Below are 14,613 nucleotides of genomic sequence, written 5' to 3'. Positions count from 1 at the left end.
AATAGGACATTGAAAAACATGTTACGGAAAGTGATTAGTCATGACGGGAAAGACTGGGATGCCCTGCTGCCTTATGTACTGTTTGCTGTACGGGAGGTTCCTCAGGCTTCCACTGGATTCTCCCCCTTCGAGCTGTTATATGGTCGCCACCCCAGGGGCATACTGGACCTGGCTAAAGAAGACTGGGAAGAACAGCCGAACCTGGGGAGAAACGTTGTGGAACATGTGCTGGAGATGAAAGACAGAATAGCCCGAGTCGCTCCCCTTGTGCGCGAACACATGGAGAAGGCCCAAGGGGCACAACGGACGTACTACAATCGTCAAGCGAGGACCCGGAAGTTCCAGGTAGGGGACCGGGTGATGGTGCTCATACCCACAGCGGAGAGCAAGCTCCTGGCCAGGTGGCAGGGGCCATATGAGGTAATAGAAGCTATAGGAGAAGTCGACTATAAGGTCCGACAGCCAGGTCGCCAGAAGCTGGAGCAGATCTACTATGTAAATCTGTTGAAACCGTGGCAGGATAGAGAAGCTCCGGTGGTTGCGCTGGGGGCACCATCCCCTACAAGCAACCAGCCCGACCTGGTGGGAATATCCTCGGAGTTAACTCCGGAACAACGGTCAGAAGTGATCAGCCTGACAGAACGCAACCAGGACGTGTTCTCGGAAAAACCAGGCAGGACGACTGAGGTTCACCATCACATCTTCACAGAGCCCGGAGTGAAGGTGAACATCAAGCCATACCGGATCCCGGAGGCCAAAAGAGAAGAGATTAGGAGAGAGGTCAGGAAGATGCTGGCCTTAGGAGTCATCGAAGAATCGCTTAGTCAATGGTCCAGTCCGTGGTTTTAGTGCCTAAGCCAGACGGCAGTACGAGGTTCTGCAATGACTTCCACAAGCTGAATGAGGTGTCCCGATTCGATGCATACCCTATACCCAGGATAGATGAGCTGATTGACCGATTGGGAAAGGCACGGTTTATGTCTACCCTTGACCTTACCAAGGGCTATTGGCAGATCCCCCTGGCCAAGGCCGACAAGGAAAAGACGGCCTTTGCAACTCCAGAAGGACTATATCAGTACACTGTTCTCCCCTTTGGGTTGCATGGGGCTCCCGCTACCTTCCAACGGCTAATAGACAAACTGTTACGACCCCATGGAAAGTACGTGGCAGCCTATCTCGACGACGTCATTATCTATAGCCCCGACTGGGAGACGCACATGGAGAAGGTAGAAGCAGTCCTGGACACCCTGAGGAAGGCAGGACTGACTGCAAATCCGTCCAAATGTTCAATCGGGTTAGCTGAGGCCAAGTACCTTGGGTATATAGTGGGGAGGGGCGTGGTGAAGCCCCAACTCAACAAGTTAGAAGCTATACAGAAGTGGCCCCGACCACTCCGGAAAAAACAGGTCAGAGCATTCCTGGGATTAGTGGGGTACTATAGACGGTTCATTCCCCACTTCGCCACCAGGGCATGCCCATTAACAGACCTAACCAAAGCTCGGGGCCCAGACATAGTAAAATGGTCTGCTGCAGCGGAAGCCGCTTTTGCCGATCTGAGGACGGCCCTTTGCACAGACCCCGTACTAGTAGCTCCGGACTGGGGGAAGGAGTTTATCCTACAAACGGACGCCTCTGAAGTAGGGCTAGGGGCGGTGCTTTCACAAATGGTTGGAGATGACGAACACCCCATCCTCTTCCTCAGTAGGAAGCTCCTACCTAGGGAACGGAAATACGCCGTAGTGGAGAAGGAATGCCTGACAGTAAAGTGAGCCATAGAAAGCATCCGCTACTATCTACTTGGGCGGCGGTTTACCCTGGTGATGGACCATGCCCCTTTGCAGTGGATGCACCAAAACAAGGACAAAAATGCGAGGGTAACAACATGGTTTCTGTCGCTTCAACCCTTCCACTTCAAAGTACAACATAGGTCTGGAACCCAACATGGCAATGCAGATGGCCTGTCGAGGGTGCACTGTTTTCCGACCCAAGTAGGCCAACCCTGTAGTGTTGAGCAGGGGGGTGGGGGGGATATGTGGCAAACCCAGGCCAAATGGCTACAAAGGGGGCGGGGGTAGGAATTAGTCCCAGGGGGATTAAAAGGCTTCTCCCTATCCATTGAGGAGAGACAGCTGTGAGAAATTAGGTTCAGCTGGAACAGGGGTTACCAGGGAACTAATTTGGTTCAGCTGGCCCCAATTGCTGGTGACCTTTTTAAACCCTCCCTGGCAGGGAAACAGGGGAGGAGTGAGAGAAGCAGAGAAGCTGCCAGCAAATAGGTGCAGCAAGGCTCTGCCCTCTTCCAGCAAGGAAGACTGCACTCTGTCCCCAGAGAGGGAGTAAAACAGCAAGGGGCTGACTGAGAGGAGGATCAGCCAGACCCTGCGTGACTGGGAAGGCTTTTACTTTGCCCAAGCTTGTGTCTCCAAGGCAAAAAGGGACTGAGCCAGCTGATTAGAAGCAGGTACTTTGCCACACGTGGTGCCAGGGGTGGGATGTGATAGCGAGTGTGGCTCTGTGGCAAGCCACCTCAGGGCAAGGTAAATCACAAAAAACAATAAAATAAAATAAAAATGGAGGATGTAGTGAAGGTGCTGTTACAGGCCACTGCAGCCCAGCAAGAGGCTACCAGGGTACAGGCAGCGGCCCAGCAAGAGTCAGTACGTGTCCAACAGGAGACCAACCAGCTGCTGATGAACCAGGCGGCCCAAGTTCGAGCCACCCTGAATGAAGTAGTGAACCAGCTGAAAGCCCTGGCCACGCTGATGCACGGGGCCCAGGGGACCCGGCTGCTACGGGCTAGCAACTATTTACAGAAGATGACTACAGATGACGATATAGAGGCATATCTCCTCACATTCGAGAGGACGGCACTGCGGGAGGCCTGGCCCCAAGACCAGTGGGCAGGCCTCCTGGCCCCATTCCTGTGTGGGGAGTCCCAGAAGGCCTACTTTGACTTGACCACAGACGCAGCTATGGATTACCCCCAGCTGAAGGCGGAAATCCTGGCGAGGACAGGCGTGACACCGGCCATAAAGGCCCAGTGCTTCCATGAGTGGAAATACCGGGATGACAAAGCACCAAGGTCCCAGCTATTTGACTTGATACATCTCGCCTGGAAGTGGCTTCGCCCCGAGACCCATGGGCCGAAGAAGGTAGTGGAAATCCTGGTATTGGACAGGAACATGAGGGGGTTGCCGCCAGACATATGAGGGTGGGTCTGCCAAAATGATCCCTCCTCTTGTGATGAACTAGTTGCTCTCATAGAGAGACACTTGGCAGCCCAAGAACTTTCTCGGCCTACCGAGGAGGGGAGGCGCCAGAACCGGAGACCAGTCTCTGTGCCGAGGCCCCGGGTTGCCCTAACGCCAGGCCGGACAATGGAGAGGAGGAAGGAGGCAGGAGAGCAGCCGGCAGTCCCGGAGGGGCTTGAGGACTGGGGGAGAAAGATTCGGGGGATAAATCCCAGCAGCCCGAAAAATAGGGGGCTGCCCCAAGCGGGGTACCGATGCTATGCCTGTGGCGAATTGGGGCATATTGCTGCCCAATGCCCAAATATAGGAGAGCCTATGCAATGTGAACTGGGAGATATAGGGGGACTATGTGATCTAATAAGTCTGGTTGGGGTTGCGATGGTCCCGCATAGATACACTAGACCCGTTAAGAGGAACGGTATAGAGACCACGGCATTAATTGACTCGGGAAGTGCAGTCACATTAGTCTCAGGGAAGCTGGTCAGGCAGGACCAACTATCCCGGGCCAAACGCTCGGGAATATCCTGTGTGCATGGGGATGTCAACTATTATCCAACCATCCCCATAAGCATAGAAGTTCTCGGAAACCCCACTAAGTTGACGGTGGGAGTAGTTCCGAAACTCCCTTACCCTGTCCTTATCGGATGAGATTTCCCGGGGTTTGATGGCCTACTCCCCGGGGACGAGGTAGAAGAAAATAATGACCCTGGGATCCAAGGTGTGGTCCAGATAGATGACCCTTCCCCAGCCTTCCATGAGTTTAGCCAGGATTTGTTCTCCCTGCCGGGAAATCCCAGGAAGACTCGGAGGGAACGGAGGGTGGATAAAAGTAGGGGGATGAGGATCCTGACCCTGTACCAGAAGTCTACGCTGGCCGGGGAAAGAAGGGGCTCGGCTGACAGCGGGACTGGGTCGGCCATCAACAACCCTATCGTTGGGCCTGGTTCCCCAGGGGCTGTCCCCGAAGGGGAGACAGAGGTAGACCCCCCCAGAATTTGGTCAAATGGGGACCGCACGTGGGAATTTTGGGCAGGATCAGGCCAATGATCCCATATACCACAATATTCATAAGGAAGTAGTCGAGGTAAATGGGGTCCCAGTGGAGGGGAGAGTTAAGGGCCCAGGGCCATATTACATGATTAAGAAAGATCTGCTATATAGAGTAGTCCGGGTCCAAGAGCAAGTTATAGAACAACTCTTGGTCCCCCGAAGGCATCAGAGGGCGGTAATGGATCTGGCCCACAGTCATCTGTTCGGTGCCCATCTAGGGGTAGATAAGACCCTTGATCGGATCCTACAGAGGTTTTTTTGGCCTGGCATTTATGCGGCCGTCCGGCGATATTGTACCTCCTGTCCGGAATGCCAAATACATGGGCCCCGACCATACTTAAGGGCCCCTCTGGTACCTCTGCCAATTATCGAGGTTCCATTTGAGCGAATAGCTATGGACATTGTAGGGCCATTGGAGAAGTCAGCCCGGGGCCATCAGTACATTCTGGTAGTGGTAGATTATGCCACCCGGTACCCCGAGGCCGTACCCCTACGGAATACCATGTCCAAGACCATAGCCAAAGAGTTGGTCCAAATTTTTTCCAGAGTAGGAATACCTAAGGAGATCCTGACGGACCAAGGGACCCCCTTTGTGTCTAAACTGATGAAGGACCTATGTACCATGCTCCATATACGAACCCTTAGAACGTCGGTCTATCATCCCCAGACCGACGGCCTTGTTAAACGTTTTAATAGGACATTGAAAAACATGTTACGGAAAGTGATTAGTCATGACGGGAAAGACTGGGATGCCCTGCTGCCTTATGTACTGTTTGCTGTACGGGAGGTTCCTCAGGCTTCCACTGGATTCTCCCCCTTCGAGCTGTTATATGGTCGCCACCCCAGGGGCATACTGGATCTGGCTAAAGAAGACTGGGAAGAACAGCCGAACCTGGGGAGAAACGTTGTGGAACATGTGCTGGAGATGAAAGACAGAATAGCCCGAGTCGCTCCCCTTGTGCGCGAACACATGGAGAAGGCCCAAGGGGCACAACGGACGTACTACAATCGTCAAGCGAGGACCCGGAAGTTCCAGGTAGGGGACCGGGTGATGGTGCTCATACCCACAGCGGAGAGCAAGCTCCTGGCCAGGTGGCAGGGGCCATATGAGGTAATAGAAGCTATAGGAGAAGTCGACTATAAGGTCCGACAGCCAGGTCGCCAGAAGCTGGAGCAGATCTACCATGTAAATCTGTTGAAACCGTGGCAGGATAGAGAAGCTCCGGTGGTTGCGCTGGGGGCACCATCCCCTACAAGCAACCAGCCCGACCTGGTGGGAATATCCTCGGAGTTAACTCCGGAACAACGGTCAGAAGTGATCAGCCTGACAGAACGCAACCAGGACGTGTTCTCGGAAAAACCAGGCAGGACGACTGAGGTTCACCATCACATCTTCACAGAGCCCGGAGTGAAGGTGAACATCAAGCCATACCGGATCCCGGAGGCCAAAAGAGAAGAGATTAGGAGAGAGGTCAGGAAGATGCTGGCCTTAGGAGTCATCGAAGAATCGCTTAGTCAATGGTCCAGTCCGTGGTTTTAGTGCCTAAGCCAGACGGCAGTACGAGGTTCTGCAATGACGTCCACAAGCTGAATGAGGTGTCCCGATTCGATGCATACCCTATACCCAGGATAGATGAGCTGATTGACCGATTGGGAAAGGCACGGTTTATGTCTACCCTTGACCTTACCAAGGGCTATTGGCAGATCCCCCTGGCCAAGGCCGACAAGGAAAAGACGGCCTTTGCAACTCCAGAAGGACTATATCAGTACACTGTTCTCCCCTTTGGGTTGCATGGGGCTCCCGCTACCTTCCAACGGCTAATAGACAAACTGTTACGACCCCATGGAAAGTATGCGGCAGCCTATCTCGACGACGTCATTATCTATAGCCCCGACTGGGAGATGCACATGGAGAAGGTAGAAGCAGTCCTGGACACCCTGAGGAAGGCAGGACTGACTGCAAATCCGTCCAAATGTTCAATCGGGTTAGCTGAGGCCAAGTACCTTGGGTATATAGTGGGGAGGGGCGTGGTGAAGCCCCAACTCAACAAGTTAGAAGCTATACAGAAGTGGCCCCGACCACTCCGGAAAAAACAGGTCAGAGCATTCCTGGGATTAGTGGGGTACTATAGACGGTTCATTCCCCACTTCGCCACCAGGGCATGCCCATTAACAGACCTAACCAAAGCTCGGGGCCCAGACATAGTAAAATGGTCTGCTGCAGCGGAAGCCGCTTTTGCCGATCTGAGGACGGCCCTTTGCACAGACCCCGTACTAGTAGCTCCGGACTGGGGGAAGGAGTTTATCCTACAAACGGACGCCTCTGAAGTAGGGCTAGGGGCGGTGCTTTCACAAATGGTTGGAGATGACGAACACCCCATCCTCTTCCTCAGTAGGAAGCTCCTACCTAGGGAACGGAAATACGCCGTAGTGGAGAAGGAATGCCTGACAGTAAAGTGAGCCATAGAAAGCATCCGCTACTATCTACTTGGGCGGCGGTTTACCCTGGTGATGGACCATGCCCCTTTGCAGTGGATGCACCAAAACAAGGACAAAAATGCGAGGGTAACAACATGGTTTCTGTCGCTTCAACCCTTCCACTTCAAAGTACAACATAGGTCTGGAACCCAACATGGCAATGCAGATGGCCTGTCGAGGGTGCACTGTTTTCCGACCCAAGTAGGCCAACCCTGTAGTGTTGAGCAGGGGGGTGGGGGGGATATGTGGCAAACCCAGGCCAAATGGCTACAAAGGGGGCGGGGGTAGGAATTAGTCCCAGGGGGATTAAAAGGCTTCTCCCTATCCATTGAGGAGAGACAGCTGTGAGAAATTAGGTTCAGCTGGAACAGGGGTTACCAGGGAACTAATTTGGTTCAGCTGGCCCCAATTGCTGGTGACCTTTTTAAACCCTCCCTGGCAGGGAAACAGGGGAGGAGTGAGAGAAGCAGAGAAGCTGCCAGCAAATAGGTGTAGCAAGGCTCTGCCCTCTTCCAGCAAGGAAGACTGCACTCTGTCCCCAGAGGGGGAGTAAAACAGCAAGGGGCTGACTGAGAGGAGGATCAGCCAGACCCTGCGTGACTGGGAAGGCTTTTACTTTGCCCAAGCCTGTGTCTCCAAGGCAAAAAGGGGCTGAGCCAGCTGAGGAGAAGCAGGTACTTTGCCACAATATCTATGTTAGGCCTTATCTGGACCCATTATCATGGTAGCTGAGCACCTCACAATTTTTAATGGATTTAACCTCACACTGCCTCTGTGCAGTAGGAAAATGCTATAATTTCAGTTTTAAAGACAGAGCAATGAATCACAATGGCCAGATTTGAAAACGTGTTTAGGTGCTTCAGTATCCAGATAGGTGCCTAATGAGACTTTCAGAAATGCTTAAGCAGTTTAGGCACCTAACCCCCATTGACCTAGCTAGATTTGTAAATCCCAGGAAGCGTCTATCTGCATCTTTAGGTACCTAAATAAATAACTTTGAAAATCTGTCCCTAAGATTGTTAAAGGTATTAGACGATGGTATTTAGGCGTTGCTGTGCTCACAATTGCAATGCCTGCATGATTTAGGAGCCTAAGTCTCATTTTCAAAAGGGAATAAAGTACTTAGAAGACTAAATCCCTCTGACTGTAAATGAGATTTTATCTCCGAACTGCCTAAATCCCTTTTGAAAATGAGACTTAGGCTCCTAAATCATGCAGGCATTGCAATTGTGAGCACAGGAACACCTAAATAATTTAAAAAATCAGGGACTGGTGTCCTTTTAAAATTTTTACTCAAGGGTCAAGATTTTTAAAGGTATTTAGGTTCTTAGTGGGATTTTCAAAAGTTCTAACACCCATTGATTTAAATATCCAAATACCTTTCAAAACCTGGGCCTATGTTATTTCCCCATGGTCACACAAGAAATCTGCGGCAGAACAGGTTGTTGAATGCATGTCTCCTGAGTTCCAGACTAACACCATAACCATTGCACCACACTTCTTTTCTGGTCCATCTTCTGGCATCATATAGATTTGTATAATTCTAGACTATGGCCACTGAAATCAATAAGTGAAAGCAGCGTAAATCTGGTGTGACACCACAGCTGTAGATTTGAAAGCTGGATAGTGATGTAACCACACTGAAAATTAAGTTGGAGAGACAAAAAGAGTCTCTTCATTATTTCTGGAGATGCAGCATTGTGCACATTATCAGAGGTCTCTCTATTCCATCAATACTTACTCCATCCCAAGATTCAAGGAGATCCTGTGGGGTGAAATTTGGCTGCACAGGTTTTGAGAGACAGTCTGGGACCTAGAGAGCCTTAGAGAACCACAGGATCTATCCGTGTCCAGCAGCCACACTAAATATTCAGTTTTATATTCATTATCCCTGATCCCTGTCTCTTCTCTACTTATCACTGAGTGCAGAGTTAAAGTTGCACATTGTGCCTTGCTTAAGAAGTCAAAACTAAGGCTATATATTCCTTATCACATAAGGGATCACACTCTGTCACACAAGGTGTCAGAGTTAAGGTTAAACAAGATCTATCATAGAAAATTTCATCCAGTCCTGGTTTATATGTCTGTACATTATGTGTTTATCTTCTAGCCAAACAAAGTACAAGCAATAGCAGAATCTCAGAAAGAGTAAGTATCTCCCATAGTTCCCCTTTCCCAAACTATTCTCTAGAAATATTTTTTTATACATCAGGAGGAGCACATGGTCAAAGAAAGAAAAGGTAACAATCCGCTTCCTAGCAAGGAGAAGATTAATTCTACAGCTACATTCAAAGGTCCCAATACTGCAAGAAACTGATTGTTCTGGCTTCCAACTGATCTAAGTAGTTCTGGCCTTTTGTAGATTGACCAAGATCCAAACCAAAATTCCAAACCAAAATACCCCTAGACCATGCTGCCTATCAAGGTTTTCCTGATTGCTAGCTAGGTAGATGCAGCATGTCTCATAGGTTGAACATATGGTTTTATTCTTGGCTCAACCACTCACCTGCAAGCTCACCTTGGAACAAGTAATTTCTCCTCTCTGGGCCTCTGTTTCTCCACTGCCCCTCCCCTGCCCAATCTTTGTCTGTCTTGCATCATTAGATTTTAAGCCTGTGACAACTGCAAGTGTCTCTTCCAGTGTGTCTGTACAGTGCAATGAGATGCTAATCTTGGGTCCCTTCAATCTTCATGCTCATGTAAATCAGGAGAAAGGAGTCAATTTACTGTTCTACAATATGTAAAATAAGGCTCATGAAAAGTCAGACCAACTTATCTTCAAATCTCCAAACTGAGGCACAGTGGGGTTTTGGGTCTCTTCTTATCTCATCGCTAGCACTTCCCAGAAAACTAACTGAGTTCTAATCTCATTTGTTTAGTGGCTATCAGAAATAGTTAATGATTAAAAACCAATTTGAATTAATAATATATAATACTATACGCATGCTCTGTTGTGAGAGTTCCCTTGCATACTGAATCAAAGCAGAACAATCTTATACTAACACATTACTTAGTTGTAAGGTCTTTGGGGAAATGACTGTCTTTTTGTGTGTTTATACTGTGCCTAGCACAATAGGGGCTTGGTCCATGATTGGAGCTCTTCGGTGCTACTGCATTACAAATAACTATCATCCTCATGGAGTTATTCAGACTACGAAATGGTTGGGAGATCAGCTCCCAAAGGGGACAGTGCAGATAAATAATAAAAACTTCCATCCTGCCTGACGAAGCAATGCATCCTTTGGAGTGTGTGAAGAGATCACCACCCTCTGTTCCAGATGTGCATGAGGAAGTGGTCCTTGGTGCAGCTAGTTGGTGAGGACTATACGGAAACGCTCCCAAATTTTAGTAAGTGCAAAACTCTCCAATTTTAAGTTCATGCTCTTCTTCCAACTCTTTAATGCCACTTATTTCTAGGAGCATTTAAACATCAAGCCCTGCAATCCCTTACTTCAGAGGGCAGTGCTTACTGCCACAAGAAGCCTGCAGTGGGATTATTCATTCACCCACTCCCATAAAGATTTACACAGTTATGTCTGGAGAGGGTTATTCTGGAATAGTTTTTTCCTGATTAACTCCTGGTGTGGATGCTCTTATTGTGGAATAAAAGTGTCTTTGTTTTCATCTAAATTTTCCACAGGGGGAAAAAATCTTCATATTAGCTTTGATTTGGAGTATGATCCGCTGTGTCCCTTTCTCATAATCATCTGCTCTGGACCCACGGCTCATTGGGTAGGTGGCATGTTGTCTCTGCCTTTCTCCCAGAGTTTGAGAACACTTTTTCCACCTTGCTTTTGATAGGATGTCTTTTATGGTTCGTGATAGTTTGCAGAATCTCTTGCTCTCTCTCATATTTGGTGCATTGGAGATGAAAGAGTCTCTCCATCACAATCTCTCATGTGTCACATTGGCTGCATAATGACTGCCAGAGCTGAGTGAATTTTTTTCAGGTGAAACTTCTTCCCACTAAAAACTGCGTACTCAGGTCAAGCAAAATAGTTCATGAATTCAGGTTGAATTCAGCAAATTGTTGTAGCTGTAAAAAAGAATACTGAAAAATTGAAAACATTTTGTTTTGACATTTTCTCAATGAAACATTTTGATTTTTCAATTTGGAATGACTTTTAATTTGAAATTTACTTCCATTTTTAAAAACAGTAATGAAGACCTCTAAACAATGAAGTGAAATGTTTCATTTTGGGTGAAAAGAAATGTTTTGTTTGACCTAAAATAAACATTTTTTATTTTTTAATTTCACTGAAAAAATTGCAAATTGTTTTTGTTTTGGGATCAATCCAATCTCTCCCCCCACCCAATTTTTCATCACTACTCTATGTGTTTAAACTTTTTTGTGCCTCCCAGTTTGTGATCCCCAATTCTGTATTTGGTGAGGAGTGTGCCTTAGCTTTGCACATGTCACTGTGGTGAGGAGTCTGCAAATGTGATCATTCCATGCAGGGATCTATAGGCATCTGGCTTGTTGCAGTTTTTGAGTTATTATTCCAGTGATTCATATATTGATAATTTAGTTGTGCACAGTACCAAGCATATTGTTGTTCCTTAAGAAATACATATATAAATAATAAGAATATCCATATTAACGTGACTTTTTCCCAAAGTTTCCCAATTTTTTTGACAAAATTGCTGCTTTTTCAGTAATTTGAAGATAGAGGGCAGTTCTATTTGAATTTCAAACACCTCAAATATGGGGGTGGTAAGATCTCAGGTATAGATTTGGACAGTATGAGTTAGGACTCATTTCAAACACTTGGTATCTTGGGCTTTTTGCAGTCCAGGGTTTGATTCACATCCTTTTCTATTCAGGTCAGTGGTAATTTCCCTTTACTATATATCAGTTACTATGCAGTGTACAATCTATGCTTTATGAGCCCTGACCCAAATTACCACAGATATTAAGTGCCTCCACTTTTGGATGACCAACTCGGGACAACTTAGCGTGGTTTTCAGACATCCTGTAGGTCTTGATTACTTGTACTCCACTACTCCAATTTTTCAGTCACCCTATATGTCTTAATTACTACACTAGTTTTAGGACCATTGTATTTAGGACCTTTGAAATTCAAGGGCCAGATTGATTGATTATCATTTCAAACGTAAAATGAGCATGATAAAGCAGATTCCATAGACTGGTATAGGGATAAAGTCCTATAAAAACAGAACCTAGAGACTGAGAACTTTGAGTCAGGTTCTTCCACCATCCTCCAGGATCATCAGGTGCACAACTAAGACTTGGGTCCATCGTCCTGTTCAGGTTACCTGGCCAGTGACGTGACACGAGCAAGCTCCAGGCTGGTAACTATAACTACCTTGCAGAACTTTGTGTGAATGAATGAATGAATGTGTGAGAGAATGAAATGTTATACCTATAACTGATTGCTTATTCTGATTCTTTTTATATTCACAATAAATACAGCATTTTGCCTTCTCCCTTTTAATAAGATCCTGCTGGTTTTTATTCCGTTGCTATAACACAGGTTGCAGCAAATTGTAAAAAGACAAAATGTTTATCTTCCTAAAATTCACAGAAAGACTCAGATTATCTGGAGAAATTGTATGGCAGTGGAGGATGGTGGAGCGGGGGAAAGTATTCTGTGACAACCTATTGTTTCCTTATCTTCTTTAGGATGAAAACTAGCCAAGAAACAGTGGGAAGAAACAGCACAACAATCGCTGGATTCATTCTCCTGGGCTTTTCTGACATTACCAGCCTGCAGCATTTATTTTTTTCAGTGTTTCTGGTCACCTTGGCTGGAAACCTTCTAATCATTGTCCTCACATTGGCTGACCCAGCCCTTCATACCCCCATGTACTTCTTCCTCAGGAACCTGTCCTTCCTGGAGATGTGCTACACATCAGTCAACATCCCCAAAATGCTTAGGAATCTGCTCTCTGGGGATAAAACCATCTCTTTCATTGGCTGTGCTGTGCAAACCTATTTCACCTTTTTCCTTGGTGGGTCAGAGTGTTTTCTCCTGGCGTCCATGGCCTACGATCGTTATGTTGCAATATGCAAGCCTCTGCATTACCCCGTGGTTATGAACAGGAAGGTGTCCACTGGACTGGCTGCTGGATCCTGGCTCAGTGGTTTCCTCATGTCCTTCGGTCACACCAGCATGGTATTCACCCTACCTTTCTGCAGATCCCACGAGATTAATCATTTCTTCTGTGACATCCCTCCACTGCTCAAGCTGGCTTGTGGGGACACCTCCCACAATGAAATGGCTCTCTTCATGGTGGCTCTGTTCTTTGTCACCTTCCCCTTTGTGCTGATTCTCATGTCCTACGTCCGCATCATCTCCACCATCCTGAGGATGTCCTCCGGGGCGGGCAGGAGGAAGTCCTTCTCTACCTGTTCCTCACACCTCATGGTAGTTACACTGTTCTTTGGCTCTGCTTGCATTATGTATCTGAAGCCCAATTCCTCCTACTCACCAGACACAGACAAGTTTCTCTCTCTGTCCTACACGGTCATCACACCCATGCTAAACCCTATCATTTACAGCCTGAGGAACAAAGAGGTGAAAGGAGCATTCTTTAGAATGGTGGGAAGAAGAAGATTCTGTTGAATAAAGGTATATGATTGACTGTAAATGTCTCCATCTCAATTCTTTTACGTCAACAGTGAAACATATTTAGGGCTATATATCTAAGTTAGGCCCATATCTGGACCCATTATCATGGTATCATGGAGATTTTATCTCCTAAGTGCCTAAATCTCTTTTGAAAAAGAGACAGGCTCCTAAATCAATTAGGCATTGCAATTGTGAGCACACCGATGCTTAAATACTTAAAAAAATCAGAGACTGGTGTTCTTTTAAAATTTTTACTCAAGAGTCAAGATATTTAAAGGTATTTAGGTTCTTAGTGGGATTTTCAAAAGTTCTAACACCCATTGATTTAAATATCCAAATACCTTTCAAAACCTGGGCCTATGTTATTTCCCCATGGTCACACAAGAAATCTGCGGCAGAACAGGTTGTTGAATGCATGTCTCCTGAGTTCCAGACTAACACCATAACCATTGCACCACACTTCTTTTCTGGTCCATCTTCTGGCATCATATAGATTTGTATAATTCTAGACTATGGCCACTGAAATCAATGAGTGAAAGCAGGGTAAATCTGGTGTGACACCACAGCTGTAGATCTGAAAGCTGGATAGTGATGTAACCACATTAAAAATTAAGTTGGAGAGACAAAAAGAGTGAATTCATTAGTTCTGGAGATCCAGCATTGTGCACATCATCAGAGGTCTCTCTATTCCATCCCAAGATTCAAGGAGTCATAGAGTCATAGAGTCATAGAATCTCAGGGTTGGAAGGGACCTCAGGAGGTCATCTAGTCCAACCCCCTGCTCAAAGCAGGTCCAAATCATCCCAGCCAGGGCTTTGTCAAGCCTGACCTTAAAAACCTCTAAGGAAGGAGATTCCACTACCTCCCTAGATAACCCATTCCAGTGCCTCACCACCCTACTAGTGAAAAAGTTTTTCCTAATATCCAACCTAAACCTCCCCCTCTGCAACTTGAGACCATTACTCCTTGTTCTGTCATCTTCTACCACTGAGAACAGTCTAGATCTATCCTCTTTGGAACCCCCTTTCAGGTAGTTGAAAGCAGCTATCAAATCCCCCCTCAGTCTTCTCTTCTGCAGACTAAACAATCCCAGTTCCCTCAGCCTCTCCTCATAAGTCATGTGCTCCAACCCCCTAATCATTTTTGTTGCCCTCCGCTGGACTCTCTCCAATTTATCCACATCCTTCTTGTAGTGTGGGGCCCAAAACTGGACACAGTACTCTAAATGAGGCCTCACCAGT

At 47.2% G+C, this 14,613-nt stretch overlaps 1 protein-coding gene across 1 annotated transcript; it reads left to right on the top strand.

Moving 5' to 3' along the window:
• The first annotated feature begins 12,424 nt into the window (after positions 1-12,424).
• Positions 12,425-13,366, top strand: LOC123346835 (olfactory receptor 10A7-like). The gene has a single exon (XM_044984287.1). The coding sequence runs from the start codon at positions 12,425-12,427 to the stop codon at positions 13,364-13,366; it is 942 nt and encodes a 313-aa protein (XP_044840222.1).
• The last annotated feature ends 1,247 nt before the right edge of the window (positions 13,367-14,613 follow it).

This window comes from Mauremys mutica, chromosome 12, assembly GCF_020497125.1.
Source record: "Mauremys mutica isolate MM-2020 ecotype Southern chromosome 12, ASM2049712v1, whole genome shotgun sequence".
Lineage (NCBI taxonomy): Eukaryota > Metazoa > Chordata > Testudines > Geoemydidae > Mauremys > Mauremys mutica.
This window is presented reverse-complemented; position numbering and strand designations above follow the sequence as displayed.